Source organism: Rattus norvegicus, chromosome 17, assembly GCF_021556685.1.
Source record: "Rattus norvegicus strain SHRSP/BbbUtx chromosome 17, alternate assembly SHRSP_T2T, whole genome shotgun sequence".
Taxonomy (NCBI): domain Eukaryota; kingdom Metazoa; phylum Chordata; class Mammalia; order Rodentia; family Muridae; genus Rattus; species Rattus norvegicus.
Window position 1 is genome coordinate 30,786,015 of NC_141550.1, and position 13,986 is coordinate 30,800,000.

Genomic DNA, 13,986 nt, shown 5'->3' on the forward strand with positions numbered 1-13,986 from the left:
AAACAAACAAACAAACCTGAAATATCACTAGATCAGCTTCTTGCACCTTTCTCTGCTCTTCAAGTATGTCACAGGTCAGAGCTTTCTTCTTGTAGGCTTCATAGGCTTCTATCCCATATTTGAAGACTTCAGGATTAGAGAGGGCACCTAGCAAAGAAAAGGCCAAGTTTTCATTTATAGATGAGTATCCCTAGCTTGCCCCAGCCTGCGAAAAACTGCTACGTGGTCTGAGCTCACAAAAGCCTTGGGAATTTTCTGTGACTGACCAGAAGCTCAGCCTTGAGATCAGGCTGACAGAGAAGGCTGGGAGAACCACACTGGTAAGAATGCTTCCTATCTTCCAAGAGCTATTATATCTTCCCAACAACCCATGAGATGATGGAAATTCCTGACTTAGTAGAAAGGAAGCCAAGACTTGTGAGGAGCTAGGTACTTAGTGCCATGTGAGCCCTAGGTAGCAGAAGTGGTCCTGCATGTATGATGGCCTAAGACTGATGTGATCCCCAGTGTATGGCATCAAGACTAGACGGTGTAAACTCAAGACCTCTGAGAAGAATCTCAATGGAAAGTGAGTCAGTCCTTTTCATAACTGAAAAAGTTGAGCGTTTCTTCACAGTCTACTTTTCTGTGCTTTATAGAGACCCGTAGAGTGGAACTACATTAGGGATAAAGCCGGGATGTTCTGGAGAAGTTATCAGATGGTGTATGGCCACCACATTACATTTCCCCCAAGTCTACTTACATTCTTTGCACTTACAGTAGTCCTTCAGTATCCAAGGGAACTGAGTCTGACTTTTTGCACTTTCTACTTTCTTAGACCCTGTTCTGCTGTTCATTAAAAGAAAATAGTGCTGGCCTTGAACTTGCAGATCAGGCATTCAACTAGTATGATATATCCGCAGCCTGAACTGAATGCATTTGAAAAAAAATGGGAGAGAGGTGGAGAGAAGGCTCAGTGGTTGAGAGCACTTTGTATTCTTGCAGAGGATCAAGGTTTGGTCAGCACTCATATAAGACAGGTTATAATGTCCTATAACTCAAATTCTAGGAGTTCTGATACCCTATACCTGCCTTCTCAGACACATGCACGCCTGTGATATACATACAGGCAAGCAAGCAAACACACATACACATAAATATAAAAGGAAAGATTCGGATGAATATTACAAACTGAATCTGGAGGTGTAGTCTACATAAATCCAAGTGCATAGACAATGAGTATCTTTACCTGTATTAAAGGAAGAGATGGAAATTAGGGGTATAATAAGATACTGGAAAAAATAAGATGAAATTGTTTGAAGATAGTTGTTCACATGTCTGGAGAGCTCCCATAAAATCAATGAAAGCATCACTAACAATACGAAAGTTAGGGTTGGTTGGATACATACCTATCAAAATCCATGGGATAAGACATTTCAATGAAGGAAGACTACTGATTTGTTTGATTTAATTTTATATCTAGCCACTTTGCTGAAGTTGTTTATCAGCTGTAGAAGTTTTCTGGTAGAATTTTTGGGTTCGCTTATGTATACTATCATATCATCTGCAAATAGTGATACCTTGACTTCTTTGTTAAATTGTATCACCTTGATCTCTTTTTGTTGTCTTATTGCTCTAGCTAGAACTTAGAGAACTATATTGAATAGATACGGAGAGAGTGGGCAGCCTTGTGATGTCCCTGATTTTAATGGGATTGCTTCAAGAATCTCTCCATTTAATTGGTTGTTAGCTTGCTGTATATTGCCTTCATTATGTTTAGGTATGTGCCTTGAAGTCCTGATCTTTCCAAGACTTTTACCATGAAGGGGTATTGCATTTAGTCATAGACATTTTCAGCATCTAATGAGATGATCATATGATTTTTTTTCTTTGAATTTGTTTATATAGTGGATTACGTTGATGGATTTTTATATATTGAACCAACATTGCATCCCTGGGATGAAGCCTGCTTGATCGTGGTGAATGATGGTTTTGATGTGTTCTTGGATTTGGTTTGTTAGAATTTTAATGAGTATTTTTGTATCGATATTCATAAGCAAAATTGGTCTGAAGTTCCTTTCTTTGTTGAGCCTTTGTGTGATTTAGGTATCAGAGTAATTGTGATTTCATAGAATGAATTAGGTAGTGTTCCTTTTGTTTCTATTTTATGGAATAGTTTGAGAAGTATTGGTATTAGCTTTTAGAAGTAAGTTATTGGCTTTTCTTTGAAGGTATGCTAGAATTCCACACCAAAGCCATCTGGCCCTAGGCTTTTTTTTTTCGTGGGGGGGAGGTTTTTTAATGACTTCTATTTCCTTAGGGGATATGGGGCCGTTTAGAAAGTTTACCTGATCTTGATTTAACTTTGATATGTGGTATCTGTCTAGAAAATCATCCATTTCATCTAGATTTTCCAGTTTTGTTGAATATAGGCTTTTGTAGTAGGACCTAATGATGTTTTGAACCTCAGAATATTTTGTTATGTTTCCCTTTTCATTTCTGATTTTGTTAATTTGGATATTATCTCTGTGCCCTTTAGTTCGTTTGCCTAGAAGTTTATCTATCTTGTTGATTTTCTCAAAGAACCAACTTTTGGTTTTGTTGATTCTTTATATAGTTCTCATTGTTTCTATTTGGTTGATTCCCTGCAGTCTACTCCTTTTGGGTGTGTTTACTTCTTTTTGTAATCTTCCTTTTTACAAATGATAAAAGGCTGAGAAAGAAAATAGGGAAACTAAACCCTTCACAATAGGCACAAATAATATAAAATATCCTGGGGTAACTCTAACCAAACAAGTGAAAGATCTGTAGGACAAGAACTTCAAGTCTCCCAGGAAAGAAATAAAAAATAAGACCTCAGAAAATGGAGAGCTCTCTCATGCTGATGGATTGGTAGGATTAACATAGTAAAAAGACCATCCTACCAAAAGCAATCTATAGATTCAATGCAATCCCTATCAAAATTTCAACAAAATTCTTCACAGATATGGAAAGAGCAATTCTCAATTTCATATGGAGAAACAAAAGATCCAGGATAGTGAAAACAATTATTAACAATAAAAGAACTTCTGGAGGAATCACCATCCTAATCTTAAGCTGTACTACAGAATAATAGTGAGAAAAACCACATGGTATTAGAACAGACAGGCAGGTTGATCAATGGAATAGAACTGAAGACCCACAAATAAACATACACACCTATGGTCACTAGATCTTTGAAATAGAAGCCAAAAATATACAGTGGAAAAAAGAAAGCATGTTGAATAAATGGTACTGGTCTAAGTGGCAGTCAGTATGTAGAAAAAAGAAAATAAATCCATATTTGTCACTTTGCATAAATCTCAAGTCCAAGTGGATGAATGACTTCAATATAAAACCAGATACACTGAATCTAATAGAAGAAAAAGTGGGAGTGTTAAAACTCATTGTAATGGGGGTGGGGTGGGGATGCCTAAACAGAACTCCAATGGCTCAGGCTCTAAGTAAGGTACCACAATTGATAAATGGGACCTCATGAAACTGAAAAGCTTCTGTAAGGCAAAGGACACAGTCAATAGAACAAATTAGTAACCTACAGATTGGGGAAAAAAACTTCACTAATCCCACATCTGATAGAAGGCTATTGGGATATATAAAGAACTCAAGAAACTAAATTTCAAACAAACAAGCAAACAAACCACCCAATTAAATGGGGTATAGAGCTAAACAGAAAATTCACAATAGAGGAATCTGGAATGGCTGAAAAGCACTTAAGAAATGTTCAAAATACTTAGTCATCAGGGAAGTGTAAATCAAAACAACCTTGAGATTCTATATCAATCAGAATGGCTAAGATGAAAATCTCAGGTGACAGCACATGCTGGGAAGGATGTGGAAAAAGAGGAACACTCCTCCACTGCTGGTGGTATTGCAAACTTGTAAAACCACTTTGGAAATCAATTTGGAGGTTCTTCAGAAAATGGAAGTAGATCTACCTGAAGACTCAGGTATACTACCCTTGGGCATATACCCAAAAGATGCCCACCATGCCACAGGAGCACATGCTCCACTATGTTTATAGCAGCCTTATTTATAATAGCCAAAAGCTGGAAACAGCCCAGATGTGCCACAACAGAAGAATGGATATAGAAAATGTGGTTCATTTACACAATGGAATACTATTCAGCTATTAAGAATGAGGATATCCACATGCTTGGGAAGCCAGAAGAGACTACACTCTGCCCACATTTCTGACTCCAGAGGAAAACACCCAATGCCATCTGGGACCCCAGTGCCAGGGCCCCGGAAAAGGCGGGCAGGCCCTTCTGGTTGCCGCCCTCATGGAGAGCTCAAAAGCAGCCCCCCAGGAGCAACTTCAGCCGCGGGACCAGAGATAAGACCAACTTTTCTGCTCCAAGTGACCTGCCTGGTGGACTCAGGACACACAAAGGCAAAATTCCTCTGGGACCGGACACTTCTGGTTTTTAGCTGGAGCCAGAACCTTGCTGATCCCCGCCCACAGCTCCCTGCTCCCAAACCCCGTGGGAGAGAGAGCTCCCCACCCGGACAGGTGGGCACTCCTGAGACTGCAGAGCAGGAGAGACCACAAATACTGCCCACCCCTGCCCACATCTCTGGCCCAAGAAGAAACTGTGTAAGACCTCTGAGAACAGGAAGTTAGGGGCAGCAAGCAGCAGGGACACTGCGGTCCAGACACTGCCCAGATCTGAAGGGACCCAGTCAACAGCTCCCTGCACCCAAATCCCATGGGAGGGAGAGCTAAACCTTCAGAGGGGCAGACACGCCTGGGAAGCCAGAAGAGACTACACTCTGCCCACATTTCTGACTCCATAGGAAAATACCTAATGCCATCTGGGAACCCAGTGCACAGGGGCCCAGGAAAAGGCGGGCAGGCACTTCTGGTTGCCGCCCTCACGGCGAGCTCAAAAGCAGGCCCTCAGAAGCAACTTCAGCCACTGGACCAGAGGTAAGACCAACTTTTCTTCTCCAACTGACCAGCCGGTGGACTCAGGACACACGCCCACAGGAACAGCTGAAGACCAGTAGACAGGAATGACTACACGCCTGAAAGCAGAACACTCTGTTCCCATAACTGGCTGAAAGAAAACAGGAAAACAGGTCTACAGCACTCCTGACACACAGGCCTTTAGGATGGTCTAGCCACTGTCAGAAATAGCAGAACAAGGTAACACCAGAGACAACCTGATGGTGAGAGGCAAGTGCAGGAACCCAAGCAACAGAAACCAAGACTACATGGCATCACTGTAGCCCAATTCTCCCACCAAAGCAAACACAGCATATCCAAACACACCAGGAAAGCAATATCTTGATTTGAAATCACATTTGATCATGATGATGGAGGACTTCAAGAAAGACATAAAAAACTCCCTTAGAGAAATGCAGGAAAACATAAATAAACAAGTAGAAGCTTATAGAGAGGAATCACAAAAATCCCTGAAAGAATTCCAGGAAAACAAAATCAAACAGGTGAAGGAATTAAAAATGGAAATAGAAGCAATAAGAAGGACACAAGGAAACAACCCTGGATATAGAAAACCAAAGGAAGAGACAAGAAGCCATAGATACAAGCATCACCAACAGAATACAAGAGATAGAAGAGAGATTCTCAGGAGCAGAAGATTCCATAGAAATCATCAACACAACTGTCAAAGAAAATGTAAAACGGAAAAAGCTACTGGTCCAAAACATACAGGAAATTCAGGACTCAATGAGAAGATCAAACCTAAGGATAATAGGTATAGAAGAGAGTGAAGACTCCCAGCTCAAAGGACCAGTAAATATCATCAACAAAAATCATAGAAGAAAACTTCCCTAACCTAAAGAAAGAGATGCCCATAAACATACAAGAAGCCTACAGAACTCCAAATAGATTGGACCAGAAAAGAAAATCCTCCCGTCACATAATAGTCAAAACATCAAATGCACAAAATAAAGAAAGAATATTAAAAGCAGTAAGGGAAAAAGGTCAAGTAACATATAAAGGCAGACCTATCAGAATCACATCAGACTTCTCAACAGAGACTATGAAAGCCAGAAGATCCTGGACTGATGTCATACAGACCCTAAGAGAACACAAATGCCAGCCCAGGTTACTGTATCCTGAAAAACACTCAACTAACATAGATGGAGAAACCAAGATATTCCATGACAAAACCAAATTTACACAATATCTTTCTATAAATCCAGTGCAGCAAAGGATAATAAATGTAAAATCCAACATAAGGAGGCAAGCTACACCCTAGAAAAAGCAAGAAACTAATTGTCTTGGCAACAAAACAAAGAGAAGAAAAGCACACAAAAATAATCTCACATCCAAATATGAATATAACAGGAAGCAATAATCACTATTTCTTAATATCTCTCAACATCAATGGTCTCAACTCCCCAATAAAAAGACATAGATTAACAAACTGGATATGCAATGAGGACCCTGCATTCTGCTGCCTAGAGGAAACACACCTCAGAGACAAACACAGACACTACCTCAGAGTGAAAGGCTAGAAAACAAGTTTCCAAGCAAATGGTCGGAAGAAGCAAGCTGGAGTAGCCATTCTAATATCGAATAAAATCGATTTTCAACTAAAAGTCATCAAAAAAGATAAGGAAGGACACTTCATATTCATCAAAGGAAAAATCCACCAAGATGAACTCTCAATCCTAAATATCTATGCCCCAAATACAAGGGCACACCTACATACATAAAAGAAACCTTACTAAATCTCAAAGCACACATTGCACCTCACACAACAATAGTAGGAGATTTCAACACCCCACTCTCATCAATGGACAGATCATGGAAACAGAAATTAAACAGAGATATAGACAGACTAAGAGAAGTCATGAAACAAATGGTCTTAACAGATATTTACAGAACATTCTATCCTAAAACGAAAGGATATACCTTCTTCTCACCACCTCGTGATACTTTCTCCAAAATTGACCATATAATAGGTCATAAAACAGGCCTCAATAGATAGAGAAAGATAGAAATAATCCCATGCGTCCTCATCAGACCACCACGGGCTAAAGCTGGTCTTCAATAACAATAAGGGAAGAACGCCCACATATACATGGAAGTTGAACAATGCTCTACTCAATGATAACCTGGTCAAGGAAGAAATAAAGAAAGAAATTAAAGAGTTCTTAGAATTTAATGAAAATGAAGGTACAACATACCCAAACTTATGGGACACAATAAAAGCTGTACTAAGAGGAAAACTCATAGCTCTGAGTGCCTGCAGAAAGAAACAGGAGAGAGCATATGTCAGCAGCTTGACAGCACACCTAAAAGTTCTAGAACAAAAAGAAGCAAATACACCCAGGAGGAGTAGAAGGAAGGAAATAATCAAACTCAGAGCTGAAATCAACCAAGTAGAAACAAAAAGGACTATACAAATAATCAACAGAGCCAAGAGCTAGTTCTTAGAGAAAATCAATAAGATAGATAGACCCTTAGCCAGACTAATGAGAGGACACAGAGAGTGTATCCAAAGTAACAAAATCAGAAATGAAAAGGGAGACATAACTATAGAATCAAAGGAAATTAAAAAAAATCATCAGATTCTACTACAAAAGCCTATATTCAACAAAACTTGAAAATCTTCACAAAATGGACAATTTCCTAGACAGATACCAGGAACCGAAGTTAAATCAGGAACAGATAAACCATTTAAACAACCCCATAACTCCTAAAGAATTAGAAGCAGTCATTAAAGGTCTCCCAACCAAAAAGAGCCAAGGTCCAAATGGGTTCAGTGAAGAATTCTATCAGACCTTCATAGAAGACCTCATATCAATAGTATCCAAACTATTCCACAAAATTGAAACAGATGGAGCACTACCGAATTCCTTCTATGAAGCCATAATTACTCTTATACCTAAACTAGACAAAGACCCAACTAAGAAAGAGAACTTCAGACCAATTTCCCTTATGAATATCGACGCAAAAATACTCAATAAAATTCTGGCAAACCGAATCCAAGAGCACATCAAAACAATCATCCATCATGATCAAGTAGGCTTCATCCCAGTCATGTAAGAATGGTTGAATATATGGAAAACCATCAACATAATTCAGTATATAAACAAACTGAAAGGTAAAAAACACATGATCATTTCATTAGATGCTGAGAAAGCATTTGACAAAATTCAACACCCCTTCATGATAAAAGTCCTGGAAAGAATAGGAATTCAAGGCCCATACCTAAACATAGTAAAAGCCATATACAACAAACCAGTAGCTAATATTAAACTAAATGGAGAGAAACTTGAAGCAATCCTACTAAACTGAGGGACTAGACAAGGCTGCCCACTCTCTCCCTACTTATTCAATATAGTTCTTGAAGTTCTAGCCAGAGCAAAGGGATACAGATTGGAAAAGAAGAAGTCAAAATATCACTATTTGCAGATGGCAGTATATTGAAGCGATCCTAAAAGTTCCACCAGAGAACTACTAAACCTGATAAACACCTTCAGCAAAGTGGCTGGGTATAAAATTAACTTGAATAAATCAGTAGCCTTCCTCTACACAAAAGAGAAACAAACTGAGAAAGAAATTAGGGAAACGACACCCTTCATAATAGACCCAAATAATATAAAATACCTCAGTGTGACTTTAACCAAGCAAGTAAAAGATATGTACAATAAGAACTTCAAGCCTCTGAAGAAAGAAATTGAAGAAGACTTCAGAAGATGGAAAGATCTCCCATGCTAATGGATTGGCAGGATTTATATAGTAAAAATTGCCATTTTACCCAAAGCGATCTACAGATTCAATGCAATCCCCATCAAAATACCAATCCAATTCTTCAAAGAGTTAGACAGAACATTTTGCAAATTCATCTGGAATAACAAAAAACCCAGGATAGCTAAAACTATTCTCAACAATAAAAGGACTTCAGGGGGAATCACTATCAATGAACTCAAGCAGTATTACAGAGCAATAGTGATAAAAACTGCATGGTATTGGTATAGAGACAGACAGATAGACCAATGGAACAGGATTGAAGACCCAGAAATGAACCCACACACCTATGGTCACTTGATTTTTGACAAAGGAGCCAAAACCATCTAATGGAAAAAAAGAGCATTTTCAGCAAATGGTGCTGGTTCAACTGGAGGTCAACATGTAGAAGAATGCAGATTGATCCATGCTTATCACCCTGTACAAAGCTTAAGTCCAAGTGGATCAAGGACCTCCACATCAAACCAGATACCCTCAAACTAGTAGAAGAAAAACTAGGGCAGCATCTCGAACACATGGACACTGGAAAAAATTTCCTGAACAAAACACTAATGGCTTATGCTCTAAGATCAAGAATCGACAAATGGGATGTCATAAAACTGCAAAGCTTCTGTAAGGCAAAGGACAAAACGGTTAACCAACAGATTGGGAAAAGATCTTTACCAATCCTACAACTTATAGAGGGCTTATATCCAAAATATACAAAGAACTCAAGAAGTTAGACCACAGGGAGACAAATAACCCTATTAAAAATGGGGTTCAGAGCTATACAAAGAATTCACAGCTGAGGAATGCTGAATGGCTGAGAAACACCTAAAGAAATGTTCAACATCTTTAGTCATAAGGGAAATGCAAATCAAAACAACCCTGAGATTTAACCTCACACTAGTGAGTATGGCTAAGATCAAAAAGTCAGGTGACAGCAAATGCTGACGAGCATGTGGAGAAAGAGGAACACTCCTCCATTGTTGGTGGGATTGCAAGCTGGTACAACCATTCTGGAAATCAGTCTGGAGGTTCCTCAGAAAATTGGACATTGAACTACCTGAGGACCCAGCTATACTTCTCTTGGGCATATACCCAAAAGATGCCCCAACATATAACAAAGACACATGGTCCACTATGTTCATAGCAGCCTTATTTATAATAGCCAGAAGCTGGAAAGAACCCAGATGCCCTTCAACAGAGGAATGGATACAGAAAATGTGGTACATCTACACAATGCAATATTACTTAGCTATCAAAAACAATGGCTTTATGAAATTCATAGGCAAATGGATGAACCTGGAAAATATCATCCTGAGTGAGGTAAACCAATCACAGAAAAACACACATGGTATGCACTCATTGATAAGTGGCTATTAGCCCAAATGCTCGAATTACCCTAGATGCACAGAACACATGAAAGTCAAGAAGGATGATCAAAATGTGAATGCTTCACTTCTTCTTTAAAAGGGGAACAAGAATACCCTTGGGGGGGAATAGGGAGGCAAAGTATAGAACAGAGGCTGACGGAACACCCATTCAGAGCCTGCCGCACATGTGGCCCATACATATACAGCCACCCAATTAGATAAGATGGATAAAGTAAACAAGCGCAGACAGACAGGAACCGGATGTAGATCTCTCCTGAGAGACACAGCCAGAATACAGCAAATACAGAGGCGAATGCCAGCAGCAAACCACTGAACTGAGAACGGGACCCCCGTTGAAGGAATCAGAGAAAGAACTGGAAGAGCTTGAAGGGGCTTGAGACCCCATATGAACCACAATGCCAACCAAGCAAAGATTACAGGGACTAAGCCACTACCTAAAGACTATACATGGACTGACCCTGGACTCTGACCCCATAGGTAGCAATGAATATCCTAGTAAGAGCACCAGTGGAAGGGGAAGCCCTGGGTCCTGCCAAGACTGAACCCCCAGTGAACGTGATTGTTGGGGGGAGGGCGGTAATGGGGGGAGGATGGGGAGGGGAACACCCATAGGGAAGGGGAGGGGAAGGGGTTAGGGGGATGTTGGCCAGGAAAGGGAATAACAATCGAAATGTAAATAAGAAATACCCAAGTTAATAAAGATGAAAATAAAAAAAAGAATGAGGACATCCAACAATCAGGTTCACTGGGGGTTCAGTCTTGGCAGGATCAAGAACTTCCCCTTCCACTGGTGCTCTTACTAGGCTATTCCTTGGGGGAGGATGGGGAGGGGAACACCCGTAGAGAAGGGAGGGGGAGGGGTTAGGGGGATGTTGGCCAGGAAACCGGGAAAGGGAGTAACAATTGAAATGTAAATAAGAAATACCCAAGTTAATAAATATAAAAAAACAAAAGGAGGCCCAACCCAACCCTTGTCTTGAAGGAGTTATGAATATTAAACAAGGAAATACAGATGCAAAATAAATATTCACAACAAAAAAAAAGGAATGAGGACATCCTTGAAGTTCGCGCCAGAGCAATTAGACCACAAAAAGAGGTCAAAGGGATACAAATTGGAAAAGAAGAAGTTAAAATATCACTATTTGCAGATGTTATGATAGTATCCTTAAATGACTCCAAAAATTCCACCAGAGAACTCCTAAATATGATAAACAACTTCAGCAAAGTGGCTGGATATAAAATCAACTGTAACAAATCAGTAGCCCTCCTCTACTCAAAGGATAAACAAGCTGAGAAAGAAATTAGGGAAAAGACATCCTTCACAAAGGTCGCAAATAATATCAATGCAATCTCCATCAAAATCCCAAGTCAATTCTTCACAGAGTTAGAAAGAACAATTTGCAAATGCATCTGGAATAACAAAAAAATCCCAGGATATCAAGAACTATCCTCAACAATATAAGAACTTTTTGGGGAATCACCATCCCTATCCTCCAGCTGTATTACAGAGCAATAGTGATAAAAACTGTAGGGTATTGGTACAGAGACAGACAAGTATATCAGTGTAATGGAATTGAAGACCAAGAAGTAAACCCACATGCCTATGGTCACTTAATCTTTGACAAAGGATCTAAAACCATCCAGTGGAAAAAAGACAGCATTTTCAACAATTGTTTCAACAATTGCTGCTGGTTCAACTGGAGGTCAGCATGTAGAAGAATGCAAATCAATCCATGCTTATCACCTTATACAAAGCTCAAATCCAAGTGGATCAAGGACCTCCTCATAAAACCAGATATACTGAAACTAATAGAAGAGAAAGTGGGGAAGAACCTTAAACACATGAGTACAAGGGAGATCTTCCTGAAAAGAACACCAATGGCTTCTCCTCTAATATCAAGAATTGACAAATGGGACTTCATAAAATTGCAAAGATTCTGCAAGGCAGAGGACCCTGTCAATAGGACAAAATGGCAACCAGCAGATTGGGGAAAGATTTTTACTACTGATAGAGGGCTAATATCCAATATATACAAAGAACTCAAGACGTTTGACTCCAGAGAATCAAATAACCCTTTTAAAATATGGGCTACAGAGCTAAACAAAGAATTCTCAACTGAGGGATATCGAATGGCTAAGAAGCACCTACAGAAATGTTCAACATCCTTAGTCATCAGAGAAATGCAAATCAAAACAACCCTGAGATTCCATCTCACACCAGTCAGAATAGCTAGTATCAAAAACGCAGGTGACAGCAGATGCTGGTGAGGACGTGGAGAAAGAGGAACACTCCTCCATTGTTAGTGGGATTGCAAGCTGGTACAACCATTCTGAAAATCAGTCTGGCAGTTCCTCAGAAAATTGGACATAGTACTACCTGAGGACTCAGCTATACCTCTCTTGGGCATATACCCAAAAGATGCCCCAACATATATCAAGGATACATGCTCCACTATGTTCATAGCAGCCTTATGTATAATAGCCAGAAGCTGGAAAGAACCCAGACATCCTTCAACAGAGGAATGGATACAGAAAATGTGGCATATTTACACAATATTTAAACAATGACTTCATGAACTTCTTAGGAAAATGGATGGAACTAGAAAATATCATCCTGAGTGAAGTAACCCAATCACAAAAGAACACACATGATATGTACTCACTGATTAGTGGATATTAACCCAAAAGTTCAGAATACCCAAGATACTATTCACAAATCACACACGAAGCTTAAGAAGAAGCAAGACCAAAGTGTGGCTGCTTCAGACCTTCTTAGAAGGGGGAACAAAAATACAGGAGGAAATATGGAGACAAAGTGTGGAGCAGAGACTGAAGGAAAGGCCATCCAGAGACTGTCCCACCTGGGGGATCCATCCAACATACAGACACCAAACCCAGACAGTATTGTGGATGCCAAGAAATGCATGCTGACAGGAGCCTGATATAGCTGTCTCCTGAGAGGTTCAGCCAGAGCAGGTTAAATACATTTGTTGCAAATGCTAGCAACAAATCATTGAACTAAGAATGGGGTCCCCTCTGGAGGACTTAGAGAAAGGACTGAAGGAGCTAAAGGAGCTTGCAAACCCATAAGAACAACAATACCAACCAACCAGAGCTCCCAGGGAGTAAACCACCATCCAAAGAGTACACATGGACAGACCCATAGCTCCAGCTGCATATGTAGCAGAGGATGGCTCTGTTGGGCATCAATGGAGGAGAGGCCCTTGGTCCTATCAAGGCTTGATGCCCCAGTGTAGGGGAATGTCAAGGTTGGGAGGTGAGTGAGTAAGGGAGCTCCTTCATAGAAGCAGGGGGAGGGTGGATGGGATAGAATGTTTTTGAAGTGGAAACCTGGAAAGGAGATAACATTTAAAATGTAAATAAAAAATATATCCAAAAGCAAGGCAAAGGAACAGCAAAAAAAAATTAGAAGAAAAAGAAAAAACAACCAACTAACCAACAACAAAAAACCCTGCCTATGCAGGTGGGGGGGTGGGGCGGAAGAATGAGGACATCATGAGTTCTGCAGGCAAATGAATGGAACTAGAATATATCCTGAGTTAGTTAACTCAGACCCAGAAGGACATGCATGGCATATACTCACTAATAAGTGGATATTAACAAAAACAAACAAACAAACAAAAACCCCAGAATACCTAGGATACAAACCACAGAATTCAAGATGGTTGACAAGCAGAAGGGCCCCACTTCTGCTTCAATCTCACTTGGGAGGGAGAAGAAAACAATCACTGGAGGCAGAGGGATCAATGGAGGGAACTGGGTGGGAAAGGAGAGAGAGAAGGGAAAAGGGGAATATGATCAGGTATTTGAGGGGGGATCAGGAGTGAAGCCCTGAGGGCCAGCAGC

At 40.1% G+C, this 13,986-nt stretch overlaps 2 protein-coding genes across 9 annotated transcripts in view; one reads left to right on the forward strand and one right to left on the reverse strand.

The window, feature by feature from the left end:
* Serpinb6a (serpin family B member 6A) overlaps positions 1 to 13,986 on the forward strand; it is a 118,555-nt gene that overhangs the window by 43,472 nt on the left and 61,097 nt on the right.
* Nqo2 (N-ribosyldihydronicotinamide:quinone dehydrogenase 2) overlaps positions 1 to 13,986 on the reverse strand; it is a 29,677-nt gene that overhangs the window by 5,500 nt on the left and 10,191 nt on the right. For all 7 annotated transcript variants that reach the window (XM_087590051.1, XM_087590048.1, XM_087590054.1 and 4 more), the window contains 1 exon segment: positions 17 to 147. In XM_087590051.1, coding sequence (XP_087446177.1) covers positions 17 to 147 — 131 coding nt within the window.